Here is a 22,078-nt window from a genome sequence, read left to right on the forward strand (position 1 = left end):
TGCCACCTATGTGGTAATTTGTGGGTGTTTTGTTTTTCCCAAATGGGATGACTACACATTTTTTGGCATTTAGCTTGAGGCCATGACTTTGACACCAGGTGTCCGTCTCAGTAAGGCCCTTTTGGAGTTTTTCCATGTCAGCTGGAGAGTCACTTATGGCAACCAGTTTGCAGTCATTGGCGAACTTGGTTAGCCATAGTCCTCCTGTGTTTGCCTGTACTTCTGAGAAGTATATGCCGAACAGTAGGGGTCCCAGGACCCAGCCTTGCTGGACAACACTTGTGACTGGTTTAGAGTCAGACCTGGAGCCGACTATTCTTACCTTGTGAGTTCTGTCTGTAAGCCAGTTGGCAACCCATCTCGTGAAGTAGGGGTTTGTGTTCAGGCTGGTGAGTTTTTATGTAATACCCGAGTGGGGAATGGTGTCAAAAGCATTGGCTAGGTCAAGGTAGGCTGTGTGAAGCACCTTTCCCTCGTCTATGACCTTGTTGACTATCTCAAAGAATTCAACCAGGTTTAGTAGGCATGATCTGCCCTTAACAAAGCCAAACTGGGTTGGGTCAAGAGTTTCAAGGTTCCCAATGTCTTTGTTAATGAGTTCCATTATGATGCGCTCCATAGCCTTACAGACCAGGCTAGTCAGGCTTATGTGGCGATAGTTACCAGGGTCAGTTGTGGCCCCTCCTTTGTGAAGAGGAATAACCATTGCCGTGCACCATTCTATGGGCATGTAGCCTGTGGAGAGGCTGAGGTTGAAAAGCTTGTTTAGGTGGGGGGTTAGTCCGTTCTGTAGTTTGTGCAAGATGCAGCCTGGGATACCATCTGGTCCCATTGACGCTGTGTTTTTGGCTTTTGAAAGGACTGTTTTCACCTGTGCGTCTGTGATTTTTGGGACACTACACTTTTCTTTTATTGTTGTGGGCCCTTTTGGAGGTGAGAGGGGGGTGAAGTTTGCACTGAATCTATCTGCCAGGATGTTGGCAATATCATTAGGTTCAGTATATTTTGTGCTATTTTGCACTAGTTCAGTGCATATCTGTGAGTTGCCACTTAGATTCTTAACATAGCTAAAGAAGGCTTTGTGGTTATCTTTTGAACCCTTGGCTATTTATCTTTCAAAGTTAGCCTTGGATGATTTCATGAGGGACCTTAGTTTCTTAGTGATACTGATCAGGGTTGTCTTTCCTTCTTGGGATTTGCTTTTTTTCTGAACTAGTTTCCTCCTTCTATTGTATAGCCTTTTTATTGCAGGGGTCCACCAAACTGGTTTCCTTCTCTTAGAGGAGTGAGTTTTGGTTTTTGCTAGGGATGGCACGATCCATGCATCCTTGTAGGTGCTCATAGAGTGCATTTGTAAAGATTTCTGCATCTTGGGCAGTGTTATCCTTTAGCGTGGGGGCTGTGAAACTTACCACCTCTGTCTTAAGTAAGGTGAAGTATGCTTTAGAAAAGTTTTTTTCTGTGGTTTCCTTAGTTGGGGGTGGTGGTGGAGTGTGGACATCCAGAGATTTTGGCAGACTTATTACCACACACTGTTCCATTTTATTGGTATGCATCTATGTCTGTATATCACAGAATAAAATACAATTAATAAGTATCTAAAATATGAAAAAATATGTATTTCTAATGTATGAAAAAAATTGCATAAATAATGCCCTGTACATAAAAAAAGGAATCAAAATTAATTAACAAAAGACATTAAAATATCAAAAGAAAATCCATGCATATTTCACAAACAATGAGACACACATTAGCACATTTACATACGCCATCAGTTGCACTAATGAGGTGTGAAATACTTCTCTGCAAGAATGTTGGGCAGTGATCATATGATGAAATGTTGCAAAAAAAATCAGAGTAAAATAAATGCATTAACTTGAACAAGGAAAGTAGTAGTTTGTTTTACTTGTTGGAACATATGCGTTTGGTCAGTATTAATCTTATCTAACCAGTGTGCTGCCTGCCCTAACTAGCTCCTCTACAAGTATTTAAGAGTGAACTGAATGAAGCTGCAGCTCATCACTTAACAGCTATACAAGCTGTGCAGCTCATTACTTAACAGCTGTACAAGCTGCGCAGCTCATCACTTAACTGCTGTACAAGCTGCAGGGCTCATCATTTACCAGCTATACAAGCTGCAGGGCTCATAACATAACAGCTGTGCAAGCTGCACAGCTCATCACTTAACAGCTGTACAAGCTGCAGGGCTCATCACATACCAGCTATACCAGCCGCACAGCCAATCACTTAACAGCTGTACAAGCTGCAAGACCCAGTTGGATGACTGTGAATATGCTAACACTGCTTCCTTGTCACACTTGATGCTATATGTAAAAGCTAATGATTTACTATTACAGATTCTCTCTTATGATAGTGAACTGTGTTACCAATGCCAGGTTTTATACCAATTGTTAAGCTCAACAGTCTCTAATGTGTAGGTCAAAAAAAATCTAAATTCCATAAAAAGACATCTTAGTAACAGATGCATGATATTATAAACACAGAAGTAATATTCACTGAACAAGAAAAATGGCTTTACAGAATTAATATCTTACCATTGCAAAAATATTTTGAATCTGTGAAGGTATGTTCCCCAGATGTCGACCTGAACCCTTTTTGACACGTACAGTAGTAACTCCCATTGGTATTGGTGCAGGTTGAGTAGTTACCACAAGTTTGATTGTATTCGGTACACTCATTTATATCTGTGTTTCACAAAACAAAATATCAAGCATATGTAAAGATGTGACTTTTAAACAAATGACAGCTGCATACATGCATTAATTAGATATCGAACAGGAAAAAATGTCCATTAAGTTAAAGTTTTCTGTACATAAAAAAGCATAAAAAAGTAACTGGTTTACTTACCATTTCATAGATACAGAAATATATTTATGGTTTCATTGCCATGGGCCTGTTCTTCTACTAAATTTTCTTCATCTAACTTAAGGACTGACATATTTTATACACACAAAGCTACTTCCTCATTCTTAGACTGTTACAGGAAACAGTGTGCTCATACACAAAACACAAGGTATTTACTACCTGCTGCCTAAAACTTAATATAAATACATTTATCCAATTCTTCTCTGCGATATTTTATTCCTTTAATTTCTAAATTGCATTGCATCTGAGGAAAGACAACTGGTCAATAAAAATGCTGAAACCCCATTTTTAAAAATGCTGATTTCAGTTTTGTTAAATGTTGTCTGAGATGAAAGAAAATGGTGTCAACTGTCTTGCTGTAATGCATGCAGAATTGATTGACTTCATACTAAAGTTAGGGCTGGTTGGGGTTAGATATAAGGTTTAGGTTAGAATTAGGCATGATTTTAGAGTTATTCTTGTAGTGGGGTAAAGACATGTTTTACTATTTCAGCAGTAATTCTTAACTACTGCAATGAGAATGTCTTTTGTTTATGATTTATTGCAGACATATATGCATATCTGAATTGAAATGTAATAAAATAAATCTTAGTTAAATTTTGACAGACTTATTACCACACAGTGTTTATTGGTTTGCTTCTATGTCTGTATATCTCAGAATAAAATGCAATTATTAAGTATCTGAAATATTAAAAAAAATGTATTTCTAATGTATGAAAAAAAGTACATAAATAATACCCTGCACATAAAAAAGGAATCAAAATTCATTAACAAAAGACATTAAAATATGAAAAGAAAATGCATGCATACTTCACAGACAATGAGACACACATTAGCACATTGACATTTGCCATCACTTGTTCTAATGAGGTGTGAAATACTTCTCTGCGAGAATGTTAGGCAGTGATCATATGATGAGCAGTTGTCAAAAAAAACTTAACTTGAACAATGAAAGTAGTAGCTTGTTTTACTTGTTGGAACATATGCGTTTGGTCAGTATTAATCTTATCTAACCAGTGTGCTGCCTGCCCTAACTAGCTCCTCTACAAGTATTTAAGAGTGAACTGAATGAAGATGCAGCTCATTACTTAATAGCTATACAAGCTGCACAGTTCATTACATAACAGCTGTACAAGCTGCAGGGCTCATCACTTACCAGCTCGCTGCACAGTCCATCACTTAATAGCTGTACAAGCTGCATAGCCCATCACTTAACAGCTGTACAAACTGCACGGCCCAGCCGGATGGCTTTGAATGTACTATCACTGCCTCCTTGTATTACTTGATAATATACGTAAAAGCTAATGATTTACAATTAAAGCTTCTCTCTTATGATAGTGAACTGTATTAGCAATTTCAGGTTTTATACCAATTGTTAAGCTCAACAGTCTATAATGTGTAGGTCATAGAAAATACAAATTATATAAAAAGACATCTTAGTAACAAATGCATGATATTATAAACACAGAAGTAATGTTCACTGTACACGAAAAATGTCTTTACAGAATGAATGTCTTACCACTGCAAAAATATTTTGAATCTGTGAAGGTATGTTCCCCAGACGTTGTCCTGAACCCTTTTTGACACGTACAGTAGTAACTCCCATTGGTATTAGTGCAGATAGAATAGTTTCCACAAGTTTGATTGTATTCGGTGCACTCATTTATATCTGTGTTTCACAAAACAAAATATCAAGCATATGTAAAGATATGACTTTTAAACAAATGACAGCTGCATACATTTATTAATTAGATACCGAATAGGAAAAATGCCTTTTAAGTTATAGTCTTGTGTACATATAAAAACATAAAAAAGTAACTGGTTTACTTACCATTTCATAGACACGGAAATATATTTAGTTTCATTGTCATGGGCCTGTTCTTCTAAATTTTCTTTGTCTAACATAAGGACTGACATATTTTGTACACACAAAGCTACTTCCTCATTCTTAGACTGTTACAGCAAATAGTGTGCTCATACACAAAACACAAGGCTTTTACTACTTGCTGCCTAAAACTTAGTAAAAATACATTTATCCAATTTTTCTCTGTGATGGTTTATTCCTTTAATTTCTAAATTCCATTGCATCTGAGGAAAGACAACTGGTCAATAAAAATGCTGATTTCAGTTTGGTTAAATGTTGTCTGAGATGAAAGAAAATTGTGTCAACTGTCTTGCTGTAATGCTTGCAGAACTGATAGACTTCATAGCTAGAGTTAGGGCTGTCTTGGGGTTAGATAAAAGGTTTACGTTAAAATTAGGCATGATTTTAGAGTTATTCTTGTAGTGGGGTAATAATTTTTCATACAAATAAGTCACATTTATGAAACGACATGTTTAACTATTTCAACAGTAATTCTTAACTACTGCAATGAGAATGTCTTTTATATATGATTTATTGCAGACATATATGCATATCTGACTTGAAATGTAATAAAATAAATCCTAGTTAAAATTTGGCAGACTTATTACTACACACTATGTTTTATTGGTATGCATCTATGTCTGTATATCACAGAATAAAATACAATTATTAAGTAACTGAAATTTGAAAAATCATGTATTTCTAGTGTATGAAATTACATAAATAATGCCCTGCACCTAAAAATGGAATCAAAATTCAATAACAAAAAACGTTAAAATATAAAAAAAAAATGCATGCATACTATACAGACAATGAGACACGCATTAGTACCTTTACATGTGCCATCACTTGCACTAATGAGGTGTGAAATACTTCTCTGCGAGAATGCTGTGCAGTGATCATATGATGAACAGTTGTAAAAAAATGAGTGTAAAATAAATGCATTAACTTGAACAAGGAAAGTAGTAGTTTGTTTTACTTGTTTGAACATCTGCATTTGGTCAGTATTAATCTTATCTAACCAGTGTGCTGCCGGTCCTAACTAGCTCCTCTACAAGTATTTAAGAGTGAACTGAATGAAGCTGCAGCTCATCACTTAACAGCTATACAAGCTGCACAGCGCATCACTTAACAGCTGTACAAGCTGCATGACTCATCACTTAACAGCTGTACAAGCTGCACGGCTCATCACTTATCAGCTATACAAGCTGCACAGCCCATCACTTAGCAGCTGTACAAGCTGCATGGCCCAGCCAGATAGCTGTAAATATACTATCACTGCCTCCTTGTATCATTTGATACTATATGTAAAAGTTAATGATTTATAGGTTCATAGGTTCATAGGTTCATACTAGGCTATCTGCCCTAGGGCATTTATAAGCCTAGCCAGAATGTGTTTGGCTTTCGCCACCCATTTTAAATTTATTGCCGTTTTTCGAGGTTAGTATAATATGCCTCTATCTAACAGTGACACAGAAGTGATACCCGGGGTAAACCTACGATCTCCCATCCACTCATCAAGATTCCTCTTGAAGAGAGTCAATGAGGGACTCTGCCTAACCTGGACTGGGATTTTATTCCAGAGTGAAGGGAGCCTCTGGGCTATGAATCTGTACCTCCAGCATGTCCTATTTATTTCAGTGCTGAGGTTCAAGTCTCTCGAGCGCGTAGCTCGATGGGATTTGGATTTTCTGAGGTGCAGCATGTCCATTAATTCCGGGTTAGACATGGCTTTATACGTCAGGCACAGCTCTCCTCTGAACAGGCGGTATGCCACTGAGTAGAGCTGGAGTTTCTTTAACCGGGCAGCATATGGCATCTGTTTGAGCCCTTTGATCCTCTTGGTGAGGTACTTTTGGGGTCTTTCCAGTTGCTGCAGGTGTCTGGTAAGGTACATCCCAAAAGGGGCATTGTACTCAATTATGGGCCTGATGAGGGATGAGTAAAGAGGCACGATGACCTCCCCTGATCTAGATGTGAATCCCTTCATGATTAGGTGGGCTATATAAAATGTTTTTCTAACCACTTTGGCCACGTGGTTGTCAAATGAGAGATTGCTATCAACTTGGGTCCCCAGGTCCCTAATTACTTCTTCTGTACTTAATGGATTTCCACCTATGTGGTAATTTGTGGGCACTTTGTTTTTGCCAAAGGGATGACTATACACTTTTGGCATTTAGCTTGAGGCCATGGCTCTGGCACCAGTTGTCTGTTTCTATGAGGCCCTTTTGGTGGATGCTTGTGTCGGCTGGAGAGTCGATTATGGCACCCAGTTTGCAGTCATCTGCGAACTTGGTCAGCCACAATCCTTCCGTGTTGGCCTGTACCTCCGAGAAATATATACCAAACAAGAGAGGTCCCAGGACTGAGCCTTGTGGGACACCACTTGTAACTGGTTTGGAGTCTGACATGGCTCCAGCAATTCTAACCATGTGGGTTCTGTCCTTGAGCCAGTTTGCAATCCATCTAGTGACATAGGGGTTTATATTTAAGCTGGTGAGCTTATCTATAATGCCTGAGTGGGGTATTGTATCGAAGGCTTTTGCGAGGTCCAGGTAGGCTGTGTGGACCAACTTCCCCTCGTCAATGGCCTTGGTGACTGTTTCAAAGAAATCAACCAGGTTTAAGAGGCAGGATCTTCCCTTAACAAAGCCGAACTGGGTAGGATCCAGTGTTTGTAGGTCCCCAATATCTTTATTTATGAGGTCCATGATGATCCTTTCCATAGCTTTGCAGACCAAGCTAGTCAGGCTTATGGGGTGATAGTTTCCAGGATCCGTTGAGGCACCACCTTTATGGAGAGGGACCACTGTTGCTGTACGCCACTCTTTGGGCACATATCTTGTAGTAAGGCTGAGATTGAACAGTAGTTTTATGTTTGGGTTTAGCTCTTCTTTGAGTTCATGTAGGGCAGCCGGGACACCATCTGGTCCCATTGATGCTGTGTTTTTTGCTTTGGAGAAGGCGGCTCTTACCTGAGCATCTGAGATGTCAGGGGGGCAGCACTCTGCTGGGATAGATATTTGCCCTTTGGTGGGGAGGGGAGAAGTTTGCGCTGAACCTGTCAGGTAGGATGTTGGCAATGTCTGTGGGTTCGTGTATTTTTTGTCATTTTGGACTAATTCTGAGCATATCTGGGAATTACCACCCAGGTTCCTAACATAACTAAAGAAAGCCTTGTGATTATCCTTAGTGTCCTGTGCAATTTTTCTCTCGAAGCTGGCCTTAGACAATTTTATGTGTGCCCGTAGTTTTTTGTTAATACTGATTAGTGATGCCTTCCCTTTTTGGGATTTTGCTTTATCATTTAGTAGCTTCCTCCTTCTATTGTATAGTTTGTTTATGGCTGGGGTCCACCAGACAGGACGTCTGCCTTTGGAGGATTGGGTCTTGGTTTTATTTGGGATCAAGATGATCCATGCATTCCTGAAGGTGTTCATAGAATGCGTTTATAAAGGATTCTGCTGTCTGGGCTGTATTTTCCACAGGCCCGGGGGCTTTGAAGGATTCCACCTCAGTTTTGAGGAGTGTAAAATTTGCTTTAGAGAAGTTTTTCACTGTGGTTTTCTGGGCAGGGGGTGGGGTCGGGATGTGAATATCCAGTGAGATTAGTTTATGGTCTGATCTTACCAGTGAGGGATACACTTCTGGTCTGGAGCATAGAGTCCCCATGTTGGTGATGATCAGGTCCAGTATGTTTTCCCCTCTTGTGGGAGTGGTAACAAGTTGTTCCATAGCATTTGAGTTTATAAATTCTAGGAACCTTTGGGCTAGGGTGTTGGAGCTAGAGTAATGCTCCCAGTCTATGTTTGGGTAGTTGAAGTCGCCCAATATAATGGTGTTTGGAGAGACCTTCATATTTTCCAGTGTTCTCAGGAAGGCCGAGTGGGGTTCCTGGTTTTGGGAGGGTGGTCTGTAGCAGGCTATAAACTGGAAGGCAGTTTTACCCACTGTTAGTTGCACATGGATAGTCTCTGATGCTTAGGTGGCTTTGCCACCAACCTGGAGGTGTGGGTATCTTTGATGAATATCGATACTCCCCTCCTTTTGTGGTTCGGTCCAAGTTTTGGGGCTGAAAAGCATGGTATGAGGTATAACCTGGTAGTGCTGGGGTGCTCTCGGAGCCCTGAACCAGGTTTCTGTTACTGCACAGATATCGATGTTCTCCATGCTAAGGAGAGTTTCAGTGTGCATCTTGAGGTTTAGACTTCTGGCGTTGAGTAGCATTACTCTTAGTTTCTTATCCCTTGTGATACCTATGGAGGTGGGTTTGTCTTTTGAGCCTTGCCTAAAAGGCACTATGGGGTAGCAAGAGCCTTTGCCAATATCCGAAAGCCCAGGGTGACAGGTGCAAGCCGTCCCTAGCGAAGCATCATGGCTTGTCGAGCATATCATCCCAAGCTGACAGGCATTGGATCCCCTTTGAATGACACCAGTACTTAAGCCAATTGTTGAAATTGATCATCTTGTCTTCATATTGTGGCATCATTCTTGGTGAGGGTAAGATGCTACTCAAGGTCAGGGTCATACCGGCCTGGGCTACATGCTCAGAGAGCTCCTTTATGTCTCTTTCATGTAGTCCAGGAGGTACGTCTCAGGTCATTCACACCAGCTTGGACAATGACTGAGTCATATTTGTACTTGCCTTGGGTGACCTGAGTGCTTGTGTTATGTGAGCGGATCCTAGCACCCGACAGGCTGCTCACCGTGACCCTCTCCTTGTTCAGCCTGGTGAGGCGGGACGTCAGTGTGCCTGATAGAGTCACCTATTACAAGTATATCAGGTGTGTTGTTTAGTCTTAAGGGCTGTGACTGTTTGGCACACTGGCTTTGTGAGATATGTGTTGCACGTGTTTTGTTTTGGGGTAGCGGCTGCTTGGGAGTCTGCTTTGGAGGTCTCTGCTGCTTGGCAGATCTTTATTTAGAGCCTCCGAGTATGTTTTGTGTGATTATGTGTTTGGTTTGCTGTCGTGGTAGGTCTATGTGAGACTGGAATTGTAGTGAGTATGGTTTCCTTCTCCTTCTGACTGGTTATGCCAGTACTGAGTTGAGAGCTTAGCCTCCAGTTTGGCTATATGGTTGCATCTCTCACATGTGTTGGAATTTGTTGGGAGAAGGAGAGGGTTGTTTGTGTACATGAGGCAGTTGTAACATTGCCTCAAGATTCCCAGATTCACCAGCTGGACCGTTGAGGAGATTGACAACTGAGCTTTGGACATGCTAGAATAATATTGGGAATTCCTTAATAATTGAAAACCAGGGCCAGTGGGGAGTGAGGGTGTAGTGCTTTTAATTTTTAATGCTGACTTATATAATTGCTTTAGTGAGCAAGTGCCAGGTAACTTAAGTGCAATGTGTTACAGGTAACTTAAATGCAAAAACGACAAACAGTAACTTTCTTTCAAGTGAAACAAGGAAATAAGTACAGTAAGCAATGCAGATATCACTAGTGAGCCACAGAAGCTTTGAGAAGCCGCGTATTAGGTGGAATTAGCGTTCCAGGGAAATAACAAGCAAACAAACAACAAGCATATTAACAAAGCTATATTCAGCAGGCCTGGATCTAGTCTATGCTACAGCAAACAAGGTGTACCAATTTCAGTAAGATACAGTTCAAATATTCAGGCACTATAAACCTTTAACCAGAAATTCCCAGCTCAGAAGGGCAGAGTCCAGCCTCTTCTCCCACAAGAGTGCAGACCACAAACCTTCTTAATGTAAAATAACTGGCCTGAAGCCCAAGTGCCTAAACCAGAACTAATACACTTTAAGAATAACAGACACTGGGCTCTCAGTCAGCAGTTCCCAACTTAGAAGGATGAAAGCTACCTGTCCTGCCACCACAGTGCATGCCACAAACCTTCCTAATGTAAAACAACTGGTCTGAAGCCCAAGTGCTTAATCCAAAAGACTTAGAATGACAGCTACACTTTAATCAAGTTACTACCAAGCAGTAATAAATACAATTGAATACTTTAGAGAATGCCTGGATTAGTGCTCAAGTTACACAAACAAAGCTAGATCCAGCAGGCCCGAATCCAGTCTATGCCACAGCAAACAAGGCACCAACTTCAGTAAGAAGCAGTTCAGATATGCATGCACTATAAGCCTTCAATCAGAAATTCCCAGCTCAGAAGGGCAGAGTCCAGCCTCTCCTCCCACAAGAGTGCAGACCATGAACCCTCTTAATGTAAAATAACTGGCCTGAAAGCCTAAGTGCTTAAACCAGAATTAATACACTTTTAGAATAACAGACACTGAGCCCTCAATCAGCAATTCCCAACCTAGAAGGATGTAAGCTACCTGTTCTGCCACTACAGTGCAGACCACAAACCCTCTCAGTGCAAAACAACTGGTCCGAAGCCCAAGTGTTTAAACCAGAAGGCCTAGAATGAGTTACACCAAGCAGTAATAAATACAATTGAGTACTTTTAAGATGATGCAAAAGTAAAAAAAAGTAGGCAGAAACACAAGTACAGTAAAAGCAGATAAATTTTTTTTTTTTTTTTTTTTTTTCTGAACAAGTGCTGAGATCAAAGAAACAGATTTGAGTGCTGAAACTAGAAAACTGGCTAGTTATAGGGGAAAAAAACTAAGCTAGAAGGCTTCCCTCCAACACAGAAGGGCTTGGGGGCTCAAAAGCCTACAAATAGTCTATACCACTTGGCAGGAAACAAGCTTAATTTTTTTTTTTTTTTTTCTGTTTCCCAGATGCTCTCTTTGTACACAGTAGGAGTGCCTGAAATCAGAATATGATCTCACTGCACTCAGTTGAGTGAGCAAATGAGATGGGCCCAGAAGGAGTATCCAAACACAAATTTACAAGAGGGGCAGCTGCAAGACTAAGATTAACACCAAAACAAAAACAGGGAGGGTGGGTGGGACAAACTGAAGAGCAGAGTGAAAACTTCCAGTTCAGCTAAATATTCTTTCCACACAGTTAAAATCAATTTAAATACTGTATTTTTTTGAAAAAAAAAGCAGATAAAGGTACTTAAATTCTCTTATACGTCCAGTTGAATATAACAAGTTGTTAGCCGGCCAAAGCTGAGGTTTTTAAGCAGGAACATATTTCACACTGTACCACTTAAATAGGCAAGGACAGGAAATCAAAGAATGTGACTACCTCCACACCTGTAATTACTAGTAAATAACAAAATTCAGCAAACACTGACTAACTACCAGTTCAGCTAATATTTCTAATATACTATCACTGCCTCCTTGTATCATTTGATACTATATGTAAAAGTTAATGATTTACTACTACAGCTTGTCTCTTATGATAGTGAACTGTGTTAGCAATGTCAGGTTTTATGCCAATTGTTAAGCTCAACATTCTCTAATGTGTAGGTAAAAAAAAATCTAAATTCTATAAACAGACATCTTAGTAACAAATGCATGATATTATAAACACAGAAGTAATGTTCACTGAACAAGAAAAATGCCTTTACAGCATTAATATCTTACCATTGCAAAAATATTTTGAATCTGTGAAGGAATCTTCCCCAGATGTTGACCTGAACCCTTTTTGACACGTACAGTAGTAACTCCCATTGGTATTAGTGCAGTTAGAGTAGTTACCACAAGTTTGATTGTATTCGGTGCACTCATTTATATCTGTGTTTCACAAAACAAAATATCAAGCATATGTAAAGATATGACTTTTAAACAAATGACAGCTGCATACATTCATTAATTAGATACCAAACAGGAAAAAATGTCCAATAAGTTAAAGTCTTCTGTACATAAAAAAGCATAAAAAAGTAACTGGTTTACTTACCATTTCATAGACACAGAAATATATTTATGGTTTCATTGCCATGGGCCTGTTCCTCTTCTAAATTTTCTTTGTTTAACTTAAGGACTGACATATTTTATACACACAAAGCTACTTCCTCATTCTTAGACTGTTACAGCAAACAGTGCGCTCATACACAAAACACAAGGCGTTTACTACTTGCTGCCTAAAACTTAGTATAAATACATTTATCCAATTCTTCTCTGCGATATTTTATTCCTTTAATTTCTAAATTCCATTGCATCTGAGGAAAGACAACTGGTCAACAAAAATGCTGAAACCCCATTTTTAAAAATGCTGATTTCAGTTTGGTTAAATGTCTGAGATGAAAGAAAATTGTGTCAACTGTCTTGCTGTAATGCTTGCAGTATTGATTGACTTCATAGCAAGAGTTGGGGCTGGCTTGGGGTTAGATATAAGGTTTAGGTTAGAATTAGGCATGATTTTAGAGTTATTCTTGTAGTGGGGTAATCATTTTTCATACAAATAAGTCACATTTATGAAACAAGACGTTTTACTATTTCAGCAGTAATTCTTAACTACTGCAATGAGAATGTCTTTTATATATGATTTATTGCAGACATATATGCATATCTGACTTGAAATGTAATAAAATAAATCTTAGTTAAATTTTGACAGACTTATAACCACACACTGTTTATTGGTGTGCATCTATGTCTGTATATCTCAGAATAAAATGCAATTATTAAGTATCTGAAATATGAAAAAACATGTATTTCTAATGTATGAAAAAAGTGCATGAATAATACCCTGCACATAAAAAAGGAATCAAAATTAATTAACAAAAGACATTAAAATATGAAAAAAAAATGCATGCATACTTCACAGATAATGAGACACACATTAGCACATTGACATTTGCCATCGATTGTTCTAATGAGGTGTGAAATACTTCTCTGTGAGAATGTTAGGCAGTGATCATATGATGAGCAGTTGTAAAAAAAATACTGTAAAATCAATGCATTAACTTGAACAAGGAAAGTAGTAGTTTGTTTTACTTGTTTGAACATCTGCATTTGGTCAGTATTAATCTTATCTAACCAGTGTGCTGCCTGCCCTAACTAGCTCCTCTACAAGTATTTAAGAGTGAACTGAATGAAGATGTAACTCATTACTTAATAGCTATACAAGCTGCACAGCTCATAACTTAACAGCTGTACAAGCTGCAGGGCTCATTATTTACCAGCTATACATGCTGCACAGCCCATCACTTAACAGCTGTACAAGCTGCATAGCCCATCACTTAACAGCTGTACAAACTGCACGGCCCAGACGGATGGCTCTGAATGTACTATCACTGCCTCCTTGTATTACTTGATAATATATGTAAAAGCTAATGATTTACTATTAAAGCTTCTTTCTTATGATAGTGAACTGTATTAGCAATGTCAGGTTTTATACCAGTTGTTAAGCTCAACAGTCTATAATGTGTAGGTCATAGAAAATATAAATTCTATAAAAAGACATCTTAGTAACAAATGCATGATATTATAAACACAGAAGTAATGTTCACTGTACATGAAAAATGTCTTTACAGAATTAATGTCTTACCACTGCAAAAATATTTTGAATCTGTGAAGGTATGTTCCCCAGACATCGTCCTGAACCCTTTTTGACACGTACAGTAGTAACTCCCTTTGGTATTAGTGCAGATAGAGTAGTTACCACAAGTTTGATTGTATTCGGTGCACTCATTTATATCTGTGTTTCACAAAACAAAATATCAAGCATATGCAAAGATGTGACTTTTAAACAAATGACAGCTGCATAAATTTATTAATTAGATACCGAATAGGAAAAATGCCTTTTAAGTTATAGTCTTGTGTACATATAAAAACATAAAAAAGTAATTGGTTTACTTACCATTTCATAGACACAGAAATATATTTAGTTTCATTGCCATGGGCCTGTTCTTCTAAATTTTCTTTGTCTAACTTAAGGACTGACATATTTTATACACACAAAGCTACTTCCTCATTCTTAGACTGTTACAGCAAATAGTGCGCTCATAGACAAAACACAAGGCGTTTACTACCTGCTGCCTAAAACTTAATATAAATACATTTATCCAATTCTTCACTGTGATCGTTTATTCCTTTAATTTCTAAATTCCATTGCATCTGAGGAAAGACAACTGGTCAATAAAAATGCTGATTTCAGTTTGGTTAAATGTTGTCTGAGATGAAAGAAAATTGTGTCAACTGTCTTGCTGTAATGCTTGCAGAACTGATTGACTTCATAGCTAGAGTTAGGGCTGTCTTGGGGTTAGATATAAGGTTTAGGTTAAAATTAGGCATGATTTTAGAGTTATTCTTGTAGTGGGGTAATCATTTTTCATACAAATAACTCACATTTATGAAACAAGACATGTTTAACTATTTCAACAGTAATTCTTAACTACTGCAATGAGAATGTCTTTTATATATGATTTATTGCAGACATATATGCATATCTGACTTGAAATGTAATAAAATAAATCCTAGTTAAATTTTGGCACACTTATTACTACACACTATGTTTTATTGGTATGCATCTATGTCTGTATATCACAGAATAAAATGCAATTATTAAGTATCTGAAATTTGAAAAATCATGTATTTCGAATGTATGAAAAAATTACATAAATAATGCCCTGCACATAAAAATGGAATCAAAATTCAATAACGAAAGACATTAAAATATCAAAAGAAAATGAATGCATACTACACAGACAATGAGACACGCATTAGCACATTTATGTATGCCATCACTTGCACTAATGATGTGTGAAATACTTCTCTGCGAGAATGTTGGGCAGTGATCATATGATGAACAGTTGTAAAAAAATGAGTGTAAAATAAATGCATTAACTTGAACAAGGAAAGTAGTAGTTTGTTTTACTTGTTTGAACATCTGCATTTGGTCAGTATTAATCTTATCTAACCAGTGTGCTGCCTGTCCTAACTAGCTCCTCTACAAGTATTTAAGAGTGAACTGAATGAAGCTGCAGCTCATCACTTAACAGCTATACAAGCTGCACAGCGCATCACTTAACAGCTATACAAGCTGCACAGCGCATCACTTAACAGCTGGCTGTAAAGGCTGGCGACTCATCGTAACGGCAGCTGTAGCTGCCGCGGCTCATCACTTATCAGCTATACAAGCTGCACAGCCCATCACTTAGCAGCTGTACAAGCCGCACGGCCCAGCCAGATAGCTGTAAATATACTATCACTGCCTCCTTGTATCACTTGATACTATATGTAAAAGTTAATGATTTACTACTACAGTTTCTCTCTTATGATAGTGAACTGTGTTAGCAATGTCAGGTTTTATACCAATTGTTAAGCTCAACAGTCTCTAATGTGTAGATAAAAAAAATCTAAATTCTATAAACAGACATCTTAGTAACAAATGCATGATATTATAAACACAGAAGTAATGTTCACTGAACAAGAAAAGTGCCTTTACAGCATTAATATCTCACCATTGCAAAAATATTTTGAATCTGTGAAGGTATCTTCCCCAGATGTTGACCTGAACCCTTTTTGACACGTACAGTAGTAACTCCCATTGGTATTAGTGCAGTTAGAGTAGTTACCACAAGTTTGATTGTATTCGGTGCACTCATTTATATCTGTGTTTCACAAAACAAAATATCAAGTATATGTAAAGATATGACTTTTAAACAAATGACAGCTGCATACATTCATTAATTAGATACCAAATAGGAAAAATGTCCATTAAGTTATAATCTTGTCTACAAAAAAAAACATAAAAAAGTAACTGGTTTACTTACCATTTCATAGACCCAGAAATATATTTACAGTTTCATTGCCATGGGCCTGTTCTTCTCCTAAATTTTCTTTGTCTAACTTAAGGACTGACATGTTTTATACACACAAAGCTACTTCCTCATTTTTAGACTCTTACAGCAAATAGTGCGCTCATATACAAAACACAAGGCATTTACTACCTGCTGCCTAAAACTTAGTAAAAATACATTTATCCAATTCTTCTCTGTGATTGTTTATTCCTTTAATTTCTAAATTCCATTGCATCTGAGGAAAGACAAATGGTCAATAAAAATGCTGAAACCCATTTTTAAAAACGCTGATTTGAGTTTGGTCAAATGTTGTCTGAGATGAAAGAAAATTATGTCAACTGTCTTGCTGTAATGCTTGCAGAATTAATAGACTTCATAGCTAGAGTTAGGGCTGGCTTGGGGTTAGATATAAGGTTTAGGTTAGAATTAGGCATGCTTTTAGAGTTATTCTTGTAGTGGGGTAATCATTTTTCATACAAATAAGTCACATTTGTGAAACAAGAATTGTTTTACTATTTCAACAATAATTCTTAATTACTGCAATGAGAATGTATTTTATATATGATTTATTGCAGACATATATGCATATCTGACTTGAAATGTAATAAAATAAATCCTAGTTAAATTTTATAGGTTCATAGGTAGGTAGTGGGCTATCTGCCTGAGGGCATTTATAAGCCTAGCCAGAGTGTGTCGACGTTTGCCGCCCCATTGATTAATTAACTGATCCTCAGTCAACAGAGCCAATGAAGTGATCTCAGGGGTATATTTTCTGTTAGCCATCCACTCGTCAAGGTTTCTCTTGAAGAGTGTTAGTGAGGGGCTCTACCTGATGTAATTTGGAATTTTGTTCCAAAGCATGGGGAGTCTCTGTGACAGGAATCTATCCCTCCAGCATGTTCTTTTTATTGTTGTGGCAAGGTTTACCTCACTAGAGCACTTGGCTCGCAGTGACTTGGACTTCTTTAGGTGGAGCATGTCCATCAATTCTGAGTTGGACATGGCTTTGTAAGTCAGGCAGAGATCACCTCTGAGTAAGTGATAATCCACTGAGTACAGCCGTAGTTTTTTCAGTCAGGCTGCATAGGACATATGTTTGAGGCCAGTTATCCTCTTGGTGAGGAACTTTTGTGGTCTTTCCAGCTGTTGGAAGTGTTTTGTGAGGTACATCCCAAATGGGGCATTGTACTCTATGATGGGTCTAATGAGTGAAGAGTAGAGGGGCACTATAACCTCTTTTTTTCTAGGTGCGAACCCTTTAGTAATTAGACAGGTCACACAGAAGGATTTCCTAACTACTTTGGCAATATGATTGTCAAAGGAGAGATTATTATCTGCCTGAGTCCCCAGATCTCTTATTACCTCTTCTGTGTTAAGGGGGCTGCCACATATGTGGTAATTCGTGGGGGTTTTGTTTATCCCAAATGGGATGACTATGCATTTTTTGGCATTTAGCTTGAGGCTATGACTTTGACACCAGGTGTCCATCTCAGTAAGGCCCTTTTGGAGTATGTCCGTGTCAGCTGGAGAGTCAGTTTTGGCTCCCAGTTTGCAGTCATCAGCAAACTTGGTTAGCCATAATCCTCCTGTGTTTACCTGTACTTCTGAGAAGTATATGCTGAACAGTAGGGTTCCCAGGACTGAGCCTTGAGGGACACCACTTGTGACTGGTTTAGAGTCGGACCTGGAGCCAACAATTCTTACCATGTGAGTTCTGTCTGTAAGCCAGTTGGCAACCCATCTCGTGACGTAGGGTTTGTATTCAGGCTGGTGAGTTTTTCTGTAATACCCGAGTGGGGAATGGTGTCAAAAGCCATGGCGAGGACAAGGTAGGCTGTGTGAACCACCTTACCCTCATTTATGGCCTTAGTGACTGTCTCAAAGAAGTCAACCAGGTTTAGTGCGCATGATCTGCCCTTAGGAAAGCCGAACTGGGTCAGTTCAAGTGTTTCGAGGTTCCAAATCCCCTTGTTAATGAGTTCCGTGATAATGCACTCCATAGCCTTGCTGACCAGGCTAGTCAGGCTTATAGGGTGATAGTTACCAGGGTCAGTTGTGGCCCCTCCTTTGTGGAGAGGAATAACGGTTGCTGTGCGCCATTCTATGGGCATGTAGCCTGTGAAGAGGCTGAAGTTGAACAGCGTGTTTAGGTGGGGGGTTAGTTCGTTCTGTAGTTCATGCAAGACACAGCCTGGGACACCATCTGGTCCTACTGACGTTGTGTTGTTGGCTTTTGAAAGGGCTGTTTTCACCTGTGCGTCTTTGATTTTGGGACACTACACTTTTCTGGTATTGTTGTGGGCCCTTCTGGAGGTGAGAGGGGTGTGAAGTTTGCACTGAATCTATCTGCCAGGATGTTGGCAATATCAGTAGGTTCAGTATATTTTGTGCTATTATGCACTAGTTCAGTGCATATCTGCGAGTTGCCACTTAGATTCTTAAAATATCTAAAGAAGACTTTGTGGTTATATTTTGAATCCTTGACTATTTTTCTTTTGAAGTTAGCCTTGGATGATTTCATGAGGGACTTTAGTTTCTTGCTGATACTGGTCAGGGATGTCTTTCCTTCTTGGGATTTGCTTTTTTTCTGAACTAGTTTCTTCCTTCTATTGTACAGCCTGTTTATTGCAGTGGTCCACCAACCTGGTTTTCTTCTCTTAGAACAGTGAGTCTTGGTTTTTGCTAGGGATGGCATGATCCATGCATCCTTGTAGGTGCTCACAGAGTGCATTTGTAAAGGTTTCTGCATCTTGTTCAGCATTATCCTTTAGCGTGGGGGCTATGAAACTTACCACCTCTGTCTTAAGTAAGGTGAAGTTTGCGACAGAAAAGTTTTTTACTGTGGTTTCCTTAGTTGGGGGTGGTAGTGGGGTGTGGACATCCAGAGATTTTGGCAGACATATTACCACACACTGTTCCATTTTATTGGTATGCATCTTTGTCTGTATATCACAGAATAAAATACAATTATTAAGTATCAGAAATATGAAAAAATATCTATTTCTAATGTATGAAAAAATTACATAAATAATGCCCTGTACATAAAAAAGGAATCAAAATTAAATAACAAAAGACATTACGATATCAAAAGAAAATGCATGCATACTTCATAGACAAAAAAATACACATTAGCACATTTACGTATGCCATCACTTGCACTAATGAGGTGTGAAATACTTCTCTGCGACAATGTTGGGCAGTGATCATATGATGAACAGTTGTAAAAAAATGAGTGTAAAACAAATGCATTAACCTGAACAAGGAAAGTAGTAGTTTGTTTTACTTGTTTGAACATCTGCATTTGGTCAGTATTAATCTTATCTAACCAGTGTGCTGCCAGTCCTAACTAGCTCCTCTACAAGTATTTAAGAGTGAACTGAATGATGCTGCAGCTCATCACTTAACAGCTATACAAGCTGCACAGCCCCTCACTTAAGAGCTATACAAGCTGTACAGTGCATCACTTAACAGCTATACAAGCTGCACAGCACATCACTTAACAGCTATACAAGCTGCACAGCGCATCACTTAACAGCTATACAAGCTGCACAGCGCATCACTTAACAGCTATACAAGCTGCACAGCGCATCACTTAACAGCTATGCAAGCTGCATAACTCATCATTTAACAGCTGTACAAGCTGCACGGCTCATCACTTATCAGCTATACAAGCTGCACAGCCCATCAATTAGCAGCTGTACAAGCCGCACGTCCCAGCCAGATAGCTGTATATATACTATCACTGCCTCCTTGTATCATTTGAGACTATATGTAAAAGTTAATGATTTACTACTACAGCTTCTCTCTTATGATAGTGAACTGTGTTAGCAATGTCAGGTTTTATACCAATTGTTAAGCTCAACAGTCTCTAATGTGTAGGTAAAAAAAAATCTAAATTCTATAAACAAATATCTTATTAACAAATGCATGATATTATAAACACAGAAGTAATGTTCACTGAACAAGAAAAATGTCTTTACAGCATTAATATCTTACCTTTGCAAAAATATTTTGAATCTGTGAAGGTATGTTCCCCAGATGTTGACCTGTACCCTTTTTGACACATACAGTAGTAACTTCCATTGGTATTAGTGCAGATAGAGTAGTTACCACAAGTTTGATTGTATTCGGTGCACTCATTTATATCTGTGTTTCACAAAACAAAATATCAAGTATATGTAAAGATATGACTTTTAAACAAATGACAGCTGCATACATTCATTAATTAGATACCAAATAGGGAAAATGTCCATTAAGTTATAATCTTGTCTACAAAAAAAAAACATAAAAAAGTAACTGGTTTACTTACCATTTCATAGACCCAGAAATATATTTACAGTTTCATTGCCATGGGCCTGTTCTTCTCCTAAATTTTCTTTGTCTAACGTAAGGACTGACATGTTTTATACACTCAAAGCTACTTCCTTATTCTTAGACTGTTACAGCAAATAGAGCGCTCATATGCAAAACACAAGGCATTTACTACCTGCTGCCTAAAACTTAGTAAAAGTACATTTATCCAATTCTTCTCTGTAATTGTTTATTCCTTTAATTTCTAAATTCCATTGCATCTGAGGAAAGACAAATTGTCAATAAAAATGCTGAAACCCATTTTTAAAAATGCTGATTTCAGTTTGGTCAAATGTTGTCTGAGATGAAAGAAAATTATGTCAACTGTCTTTCTGTAATGCTTGCAGAATTAATAGACTTCATAGCTAGAGTTAGGGCTGGTTTGGGGTTAGATATAAGGTTTAGGTTACAATTAGGCATGCTTTTAGAGTTATTCTTGTAGTGGGGTAATCATTTTTCATACAAATAAGTCACATTTGTGAAACAAGAATTGTTTCACTATTTCAACAGTAATTCTTAATTACTGCTTTGAGAATGTATTTTATATATGATTTATTGCAGACATATATGCATATCTGACTTGAAATGTAATAAAATAAATCCTAGTTAAATTTTATAGGTTCATAGGTAGGTAGTGGGCTATCTGCCTGAGGGCATTTATAAGCCTAGCCAGAGTGTGTCGGCTTTTGCCGCCCCATTGATTAATTAACTGATCCTCTGTCACGCAGAGCCAATGAAGTGATCTCAGGGGTGTATTTTCTGTTACCCATCCACTCGTCAAGGTTTCTCTTGAAGAGTGTTAGTGAGGTGCTCTGCCTGATGTAATTTGGAATTTTGTTCCAAAGCATGGGGAGTCTCTGTGACAGGAATCTATCCCTCCAGCATGTTCTTTTTTTGTTGTGGCAAGGTTTGCCTCACTAGAGCACTTGGCACGCAGTGACTTGGACTTCTTTAGGTGGAGCATGCCCATCAATTCTGAGTTGGACATGGCTTTGTAAGTCAGGCAGAGATCACCTCTGAGTAAACGATAATCCACTGAGTGCAGCTGTAGTTTTTTCGGTCGGGGCTGAGGGACTTATGTTTGAGGCCAGTTATCCTCTTGGTGAGGAACTTTTGTGGTCTTTCCAGCTGTTGGAAGTGTTTTGTGAGGTACATCCCAAATGGGGCATTGTACTCTATGATGGGTCTATTGAGTGACGAGTAGAGGGGCACTATAACCTTTTTATTTCTAGGTGTGAACCCTTTAGTAATTAGATGGGTCACACAGAAGGATTTCCTAACTACTTTGGCAATATAATTGTCAAAGGAGAGATTATTATCTGCCTGAGTCCCCAGATCTCTTATTACCTCTTCT

The 22,078-nt window shown here is 38.5% G+C and overlaps 1 protein-coding gene across 1 annotated transcript in view; it reads right to left on the reverse strand.

Annotated features, from left to right (window-relative positions):
* LOC122810730 (latent-transforming growth factor beta-binding protein 1-like) overlaps positions 1 to 22,078 on the reverse strand; it is a 573,718-nt gene that overhangs the window by 490,548 nt on the left and 61,092 nt on the right. Inside the window, exons 5-10 of the mRNA XM_044082294.1 lie at positions 20,371 to 20,520; positions 16,036 to 16,185; positions 14,121 to 14,270; positions 12,218 to 12,367; positions 4,406 to 4,555; positions 2,556 to 2,705 (exon numbers count right to left, since the gene is read on the reverse strand). Coding sequence (XP_043938229.1) covers positions 2,556 to 2,705; positions 4,406 to 4,555; positions 12,218 to 12,367; positions 14,121 to 14,270; positions 16,036 to 16,185; positions 20,371 to 20,520 — 900 coding nt within the window. The remainder of the gene's footprint in view (positions 1 to 2,555; positions 2,706 to 4,405; positions 4,556 to 12,217; positions 12,368 to 14,120; positions 14,271 to 16,035; positions 16,186 to 20,370; positions 20,521 to 22,078) is intronic.

This window comes from Protopterus annectens, chromosome 9.part0, assembly GCF_019279795.1.
Source record: "Protopterus annectens isolate FY-2018-M chromosome 9.part0, PAN1.0, whole genome shotgun sequence".
In the NCBI taxonomy this organism is placed as follows: domain Eukaryota; kingdom Metazoa; phylum Chordata; order Ceratodontiformes; family Protopteridae; genus Protopterus; species Protopterus annectens.